This window comes from Pogoniulus pusillus, chromosome 10 (assembly GCF_015220805.1).
Source record: "Pogoniulus pusillus isolate bPogPus1 chromosome 10, bPogPus1.pri, whole genome shotgun sequence".
NCBI classification, from domain to species: domain Eukaryota; kingdom Metazoa; phylum Chordata; class Aves; order Piciformes; family Lybiidae; genus Pogoniulus; species Pogoniulus pusillus.
This window is the reverse complement of record NC_087273.1, coordinates 27,957,251-27,965,737: the sequence shown is the minus strand read 5'-3', so window position 1 is coordinate 27,965,737 and position 8,487 is coordinate 27,957,251. Positions and strand designations below refer to the sequence as shown.

The 8,487-nt window shown below is 45.7% G+C and overlaps 2 protein-coding genes across 2 annotated transcripts in view; one reads left to right on the top strand and one right to left on the bottom strand.

Annotated features, from left to right (window-relative positions):
- Nucleotides 1-2,382: 2,382 nt before the first annotated feature.
- Nucleotides 2,383-5,691, top strand: ABITRAM (actin binding transcription modulator). Its single transcript, XM_064150061.1, has 6 exons — nt 2,383-2,445; nt 2,520-2,571; nt 4,301-4,430; nt 5,126-5,202; nt 5,276-5,345; nt 5,414-5,691. The coding sequence occupies exons 1-6, from the start codon at nt 2,397-2,399 to the stop codon at nt 5,537-5,539; spliced, it is 504 nt and encodes a 167-aa protein (XP_064006131.1). The 5' UTR covers nt 2,383-2,396; the 3' UTR covers nt 5,540-5,691.
- A 545-nt stretch (nt 5,692-6,236) lies between these two features.
- Nucleotides 6,237-8,487, bottom strand: part of CTNNAL1 (catenin alpha like 1) — a 64,999-nt gene continuing 62,748 nt past the window's right edge. The window contains exons 17-19 of the mRNA XM_064150060.1: nt 8,332-8,451; nt 7,217-7,300; nt 6,237-7,083 (exon numbers count right to left, since the gene is read on the bottom strand). Coding sequence (XP_064006130.1) covers nt 6,922-7,083; nt 7,217-7,300; nt 8,332-8,451 — 366 coding nt within the window. The 3' untranslated portion in view covers nt 6,237-6,921. The remainder of the gene's footprint in view (nt 7,084-7,216; nt 7,301-8,331; nt 8,452-8,487) is intronic.

Sequence of the window (8,487 nt, the reverse complement as noted above, 5' to 3'; positions counted from 1 at the left end):
TAGTTCCCAAGATTGCATTTGTGAGCATGATGGAGAAATGGATGCAGCATATATCTAGTTGTTGCTTTCATTATCTTCCATGCTTTTGAACTCTCTGGTGAGAAAGTAACTTCTGTTTTTTCAGTCTAAACTCTTAGGACACTTCTGCCTTTACCTGTGCTTTGTTCCTGCCTAACTCTGCCTATACCCCACCTGCTGATCTTCATCTTTCCTTTGCTGCCTGTAGTGCTTGAATACCATGATCTTTGGCTTATCTGGTGTGTACACACCATTGCTTTCTTTAGAAAAACAAGTTTGAAACAGCCATGCCAACCACCCTGCTGACACACGTACGGACGCAAAGCCTGTCAAAACAGAATTTTTCATGCTTTACTGAGTTTTCCTGTACTAATCTCTCTTGGCAGTCTCATCTCATTGCAGATCTCTCAAAACTTGGTTGCTTTTCCTCTGAAGGTCTGTTCTTGATGTCTATTTATAGCAATTGAATGTGCTATCCTTTGGAGTAGTGTGGTTTGAGCCTGAACTGTCTAAATGAGTCTTACCTTTGCTAGAATAATGGTGCTGGTCACTATCAGAGCCTGTGTGCCTCAGTCTGTGTTTCTGTACTGCTCCTTAGGAGCAAGATATGTTTCTGGGGGAAAAAAACTCAAAAGAAAAAACCTGAAACAAACAAAAGCCCCACAACAAGAGGGTAAGATCTCAGCGCTCCAAGCCTCTTGTTACAGCTCTGTTCTGCTGAAATGCAGCATCTGAGATGCAGCCTCACTGCACCACAGTGGATTTCATGCAGCTTGGGTGCTGTGTTTACCAGTGATTTGATAAACTGCCATAATTTTAGTGTGCTTTAACCTGCAGGTGTTTTGCCTTGTGTCTATACCCTGGGATGTTACAGAAATTGGGCATGCTCCATTGCTTTGGTCATGAGGGATTTCAGAGCTGGATCAGCTCAGTTCACTTAGGTTTTTTTACTAATGGTTTCTGTGAGCCTGCAGCCTTAATAGCTGTTCAGTCAGCTGCCCTTCTCATGTCCATCTGCTGGGTATGACCTAGGCAACATGCTTGTAACCTTGTGTTGCCCAAGAGATTAAGATCAATGCCTAAATGACGGAGATGAATGACAAATTTTGGTCAGTGCTTCCAGAGGGTTCTTGGCCGGCTTTTGATGTAATCACCTGATATGAAAATATCTGCATATCAAAACACATTGCTAATGGGAGAAAACCCCTGCCTTTAGAGCATGTGAGCAGAAATGGCTCCGGGAACTAGACAAGCATATCCCTCTTTAATCTTTAGTGGAGAGATGGTCATGACGGACAGCTGTCCAGGATAGTAACTGAGAAACCTGTAGGCTGAAACCTGCTGTCAGTTTGTACCAGCAAGATGGCAAAAGTTTGGGTGGCTTATTTTTTTTGTTGTTCCCTTGTCAGCTTCAGGAGGTAGAGCCTGCATCTGTTTCAGTGTACCTATGTTGCAAATACTCCTGCTTTTGCAAACTGGTGGAGCAGTGCCTCTTAGCAGCCCTTTAGGTGTATATTTCTTCTGCAGCCGTTCATAATGTGCCTGGCTATTCCAGCTGAGAAAGGGAAGTGTCTCTGTTTTTTTTCTCTCTCTGTACCTTAATCAGGGAACAGGCCTTCATTTCATGTGTTGTTACGGCTGCCTTATTCAGTGCCCAGGCAAGGTACAGCTAAACAGAATAGCCAAGCAATGATGGAATTGGAGTTGTGGGGTTTTTCTAAGATGTTGTTCTTACGGTTCTGACCTCTATCTGTATGGGAAAGTTGTCATGTGTACTTACTGGGTGCAGCCAGAGTCAAACCAAAGGTACAGAGCTTCTCACCTGCCTGGTCCATGGAGTTGAGGTGCTTCTACGGTTTCCTGTTCTTTCACGGCCAGATGTGTTGTGTTCATATGCAACACGGTCAAGGCTAAAATGGAACTGGCAGTGGTGCTACAGAGCAGTACAGTGAACGACTCTGGAAAACCCGGGCCATTCTTTGTCACAAGCAAGAGACAAAAAGACTTTTTCATAAAATGTGGTTTTATTTAAAGTATTTTTGGGTGCGTTTGCGATCACTGTACTCTGCCGCTGTACTGATGTGTGCTGAAGGAAATAAAACCGCTCACTCAAGGGCTGGCTTTCGAGCGTTTTCCTCACGGATGCGGTTACAGACACGAACATCTTTCATTTACCTTCTCGGGGCGGGGAACCCACAGTGAAGAGAAGGGCGGCCTCGCCCTGGAAGTACCTGCCGCCTCCGACGCCTTTGCCGTAGTACCGCTTTCGCCTCCCGCGGTGGCCGCGGCGGGGCCGCCCCCGCCAGGACCCGCCCGTGCCGGGACCCGCGGGTCCGTCATCGCGGCGCGCCGGGGGGAGGCGGGGCGGGGCGGGCGGCATGGCGGCGGGCGGCGCGGAGCGGTACTTTACGCGCTGGTATAAGCCAGGTACCGCGGCGGGGCAGGGGGAGACGGGCCTGCGCGGCAGCGCGGTGGTCACTCGTGTTTGTGCCTTGTTACAGACGTGAAGGGGCGGCCTTGCGAGGACTTCTGCGTGCTGCAGCACTCCAACAGGCGAGTGGCGGGCCTAGGGCCTCCCGGGGGCTTGGGGTGCGCCGTCTCCCGAGGAGAGGCGTGTGCAGGCACCGGGGAAGCTCCAGCTTCGCTTCAGGAGCCGCTGCTGCTGCTCGGCGCGACGCGGGCGGGCCTGGCCTCGCCCCGCCTCCAGCCCTGAGCCCCGCGGGCGGCGCCCCGAGGGGCTGGGCCCCGCCGCCGCTCCCCTCCCTTGCACCGTGCGGGAGCGCTTACCTTTGCGGCTGGCTTGTAGCTGGGGGGGTTAAACCAACACGCACCATTCCTGCTGGAGCACCTTGAGGAGGCCAGGTACAAAGTACCAGGCCAGCCTGGATGGTGCTGGAAGATGAGAGGATGGGAGAATGACAGATCTGAGTCTACCTCTCTCCTTCTTTCGCTGCTACTCCCTTAAGCACAGTGGCGCTTGAGCTCTTCCCCTTCCCAGTGCTCAGCAGAGGTTTAAAAAAGGCCTCTGTGCTGCCTGCCCCTGCGTCCCCCCCTACTGCAAGGGCCCTTTACGTCTCCCGTAGCAAAGAGCAACACTTCTGCTACATGTGGGAGCCGTCCGAGTTGGAGTTTAGGAAACCGATTGCCTCCATTTGAAGGAGCCTTTAGCTTTATAAACCAGCATTACTTGTAATGGTACATCTGTGTGCTACAGGCAGCCGCTGCAAGGCAGGATATACAGTGTCATACACAATTCCTGCCTCGCTAGAGCTGGCTATCCAGCCCTGTACCAGGTTGGGACTAACTACATACCTTTCATTTAACAGCTTCTTAAAGCCTGTTCTAACTCCTGGGTGGGTCGGTGGCAGCCTGAGCACTTCTGGGGTGTTTCATTCCCCAAAGGATGGCCAGAACGTAGCCACCTGTCCACACAAAAATTGGCAGTGGCCTTTGCTGGCGTATTGAGGGAAGACGAGGAGGTGACTGACTAAGGCTCCTCTGTGACTGTCAGGTTTTGGTTCTCTGGAAACAGAACCCTGAGTGCCTAACAGTTACCACAGCAATGGCAGGAAAGGACATGCTTGCATTTGTGCCAGATACTACGAAGTTATTGGTCTCAGTTACCCACTATCAACAGCAATTTAAATCCTGTTGATACGGAGGAAAGGAAATAAAACCAGAAAGCACTTACTCGGCCGTCTGTAAAGGCTATTTTGCTGTTTTGAATTAGGAGTTCTCAGGGCCCTTGGTTTCTACAGCAACTTAGGCACTGTATTAAGGCATTCTGTTGTTATTATGCATGGAACTGTGCCTCGGTTTGGTATTTCTAAGGAGTGTAAAACTCTCGTTCAGTCTGTTTTTTTGCCGAGTCTGAGCTCTGGCAGATGACATCTTCCCCTAGAGGCAGGAGGCAGCAGCTTTTCCGGGCCGCTGGGGCATGCTGAAGTATTCGCCAGGATCCAGCTCCCTCTGGCGGGAAGCTGCACAGCATAAACTTGCAGAGATGTGACAGGGAGGGGAGAAGGATGCAGCAGCCTAAGTTTCTGAGCCACGGTTTTCTCATGGTTACTGTTCTGCTTGTTAATTCTGGTCCTTTCTTTCTCTAGATTTTAAACTCTTACTAAAAAGAGAATAGCTTCAGCTGTTGGCAAATTGTAGGCTGCGAAAGTAATCAGTTTTCACAATGGTGAAAGTTGCTAGCAACCAGTATAAGCAGAGGTTAGAGCACATACAAGCATGGCTTCTCACAACTACAGCATAACAATTACATTTGGTTTTGCAGAATCTGTGTCATCACCTTGGCAGAAGCTCATCCTCTTCTTCAAAGTGGAAAAACAATTGAAAACATTAATTACCAAATTAGTGCCAACTGTAGCAGACTCCAGAATAAGGTCTCTGGGAAATCAAAAAGGGTATGTCTTTTTCATTTGATTAGTTTTCATTTTAATCTTTCATGCTGCCTTTTTGGGGTAGAAAGTTACCAAATTACCTTTGCATTTTACTTGAAACCAGCTCCTCAATAGTGGAAGAATGTATACTTTTAAGAGATGGCCCTCTAACTGTCCCAACCAGGGTTGTACAGTGCTCCTACAGCACCAGTGGTGTTCAAACCAGAGCTAACAGATGGGTTTTAGTAATTGTTTTTACAGCATACAAGAGACTTAAACATCTCTGTAAAGACAGGATTTTGTTCCCACCAAAATGCTGATGATTTTGGAGACCCAGACAGCAGCTGGGCTAGTTCAAGATGTTTCATGGTTGGTTTTCAAATGTGTGTGGCTTCCCCTGGTTGTACTACAAACAATGGTGCTGTTTCTTTCTCCTCTCTTCCTCAATTTTAATCTGATGTCAACCATAAGTCTTATTCCACAAGAAACTCAGTTATGACTAAATCTGTAAGCCCTTAACAAGCTTCTGCTCAATCTGTGCATGTAACTAGGCTGACGTCTTGCTTTCTGCAGGGAAGCACAGCTGGTGTAACTTGCATTGCCCAGTAACGATCATGCTCTCTTCACTTTGTTCTGAGGAGCTTATGAACCTCCACTGCTGATGGTAATGCCTGACAAAGCCTTGTGTAATTATATGCTTGTTTATTTTTCAAATGCAGGGAGCTCAGTTTCTAACAGAACTTGCCCCTTTGTGCAGGATATCTTCATCAGATGGAGAGGAATACACTATTTACAGGTGAGACTTTTCCCCCTTTATCTTCATACCCAGACATACCAGGCACTTCCACTGATTCTAAACACTTCTGCAGTTGTATACGAGGGCGACTGATAGAAGTGAATGAAAACATCCTTAGCAATCCTGCTCTTCTACAAGAAAAGGTAAGACACTTTCTTGGGTTTGATCTTCTAACTTTTATTTCAGTGCTAACTGCAGTCTTGCTTCTTAGCCATCAACTGAGGGATACATCGCAGTGGTGCTACCCAAATTTGAAGAAAGCAAGAGTGTAACTCAAGGACTTCTGACACAGAAGGAGTATGAGGAAGTTTTGTTGAAACGTCTTAATTCTTCATGACATTTGTTATAGTTATCACCTGTATTTGATTCTAAGTAAGCTACTTTTATTGTACACTGCAACAGCATTGAAGGGCCTAGTGCCTGCTTTTAAAAGTGGAACTTAAACAATTGATTCATACAAGAATAAATCAAATTGTTTGTATCTTGAAATCTGCTTTCTGTTTTTCTCTGAATCCTAGCACTACAAGTTTTTGACTAAGCACAGGTTGATTTGTTGGAGACTATTTATGGTCCATAGGCAGCTTTTGCTTCTGCTTAGTGCAAAGACACACAGGAAAATCCTGAGATGTAGCTATCACTTGTTTTAGCTAAACTAACACAATATGGAGTTTGACAAAAGGTGAACTGAAAATAAAAATGCAACAGAAGCATATGTACAAAGAGCAGATGAACTAGAGGATATGTATCTCACACTAGGTTGTATTTCCATGGCATCCTGCAGTCAAATAATGCCCTGTGTACAGAAGTTTGTCACGATGAGGATCTGTTTTCTTAAATTTCAGAATGGGCTGCCCAGGGAGGTGGTGGAGTCACTGTCCCTGGAGGTGTTCAAGAAAAGCCTGGATGAGGCACTTAGTGCCATGGTCTAGTTGGCTGGCTAGGGCTGGGTGCTAGGTTGGACAGGATGATCTTGGAGGTCTCTTCCAACCTGGTTGATTCTATGATTATAATGAAACATCTACAGAAGACTTCAGTGCAATTCAAATTCTGCTCAGTAAGTTTTAATTATAAAAGAAGATAAAAGCAACTGCCATCTACAAATAAAGATGGTGAAAGAAAGAGTTTCAGTAAGGAAATTCATTGCCTAGAAATAGACTTCTGGAAATACAAATCATGTCAATGAGATTAAAATTCAGTGGTGCAGCTATTGAAAGAGAGTTTTGTTTTTTTTCCTCAGACTACTTCATTGCAGGTATAATTCATAACTAAAATAACATTTCAGTGCTTTAGGCTACAGCCTTTCAGAATATATTCCTGATTCTGCTTTATCAAGTAGAATGAAATAGGCCAGAGATGAGCTTACAAACTTCAATGGCAGTGTTATATATATGTAGCATCTGCAGCACAAGGTTCTTTATATAAAATGTCTATTAGCAGCATCTTTGGGTTGACACATCCAGTAAGACATTGGTAAGCATTAACTACCAACCTGGTATCAATAATGAGCATAGGAAAGACATTCACATTATCAATTTACATAACAGTTATACTAGTTGGTGGTGTAATTACTAAGTAACAGGGACATCTATTAGATGTGACAAAGCTCAACAGTTTTAATTTCAAATGAACCTGGGTTGACTTTCCACAAACGAAAGCCATGTTGAAAATTCAGCAAATGTTATCTTCAAATGGGAGTTCCTGCATTGCTAAGTGCTATGATTACTTGCTCTCTAAAAATGTCATGTTTGTTACATGATTTTCTAAAGACTTGATGCCAAACGTCTCAGCTCTCCTTTCTGGAGTATGTGCATTGGCACCAGTTCGTATTTTGTCTTCTCTCCACGGTGGAGCAGGTTTAAGACAGCCATTTCCTGCTTTATTCTGTATAGAAGTAAATAGAAAAAAAGAAAAGTTAAAAAAAAAAAGATAACATAAAAACAAACAAAACCCACACCAAACAGACCAGCAAACCCCAAAAGCCCTCTAAAAAACTGGAGCTGAACCAAGTACTCACCTTCCTCAGTAATTTGCAGCAAAGTGGAAGAAGTTGGCATAAGAGAGTCATCACATTCCTCGTTTTCAGAATGCATGCATCAACCTAAACAAGACAATTTAAGAGCAGAGTAAGACTGACCACTGCTTTTATGAGGCTGTTCAATGCATGAAATTATAATCTACTTCCAGCTTGAAGAGGTAATGTTTGTCTTTCATAAACCCCTTCTAATCAAAAGGGTTTGCCTACCTTTTCTGAATTTCCCTATATAGTGCTGTGTCCAGTTCTGGGCCCCTCAATTTAAGAAAGACATTTAGATGCTTGAACGTGTCCAGAGAAGGGCAACGAGGCTGGTGAGAGGTCTTGAGCACAGTCCTACAAGGAGAGGCTGAGGGAGCTGGGATTGGTTAGCCTGGAGAAGGAGAGGCTCAGTGGAGACCTTATTGCTGTCTACAACTACCTGAGGGGTGGTTGTGGCCAGGAGGAGGTTGCTCTCTTCTCTCAGGTGGCCAGCACCAGAGCGAGAGGACACAGCCTCAGGCTGCGCCAGGGGAGATTTAGGCTTGAGGTGAGGAGAAAGTTCTTCACTGAGAGAGTCATTGGGCACTGGAATGGGCTGCCCGGGGAGGTGGTGGAGTCGCTGTCCCTGGAGCTGTTCAAGGCAGGATTGGACGTGGCACTTGGTGCCATGGTCTAGCCTTGAGCTCTGTGGTAAAGGGTTGGACTTGATGATCTGTGAGGTCTCTTCCAACCCTGATGACACTGTGATACTGTGGTCTATTGGTCATTGCCTGGCAAAAGAGACCAACCCCCACCTGGCTGCAACATCCCTTCAGGTAGTTGTAGACAGCAATGAGGTCACCCCTGAGCCTCCTCTTCTCCAGGCTAAACACCTCCAGCTCCCTCAGCCTCTCCTCATAGGGTTTGTGTTCCAGGCCCCTCACCAGCTTTGTCGCCCTTCTCTGGACACGTTCCAGCACCTCAGCATCTCTCTTGAATTGAGGAGCCCAGAACTGGACATAGTTCAGCTATTATGAATTGGCTTCTATTTTAACACAGACCAAAAAGTACTCAGTTACTGCATTTCAAAACAAGCTAGGTCTTACTCTGAGGAATATGCATGATTTTTACTTTACCTTTGTAAATGTAGCACTTTTACCCTGAACAGAAGCTTTAGCTGTTATCTGGAGCTGCCTGCACATTGAGATCAGTTTTTCAGCCTCTAACAGAAGCAAAGGTTTGTCGTCATCATGTACCTGAAATGTGTTTCAGGAAGACAAAAACCAATTTGT

Bases quoted from the DNA above. Each gene is read 5' to 3' on its own strand.
- ABITRAM (XM_064150061.1), top strand. From the start codon at position 2,397: ATGGCGGCGGGCGGCGCGGAGCGGTACTTTACGCGCTGGTATAAGCCA. The intron at 2,446-2,519 runs GTACCGCGGCGG...GCCTTGTTACAG, and splicing joins TACGCGCTGGTATAAGCCAG to ACGTGAAGGGGCGGCCTTGC. The intron at 5,203-5,275 runs GTGAGACTTTTC...ACACTTCTGCAG, and splicing joins GAGGAATACACTATTTACAG to TTGTATACGAGGGCGACTGA.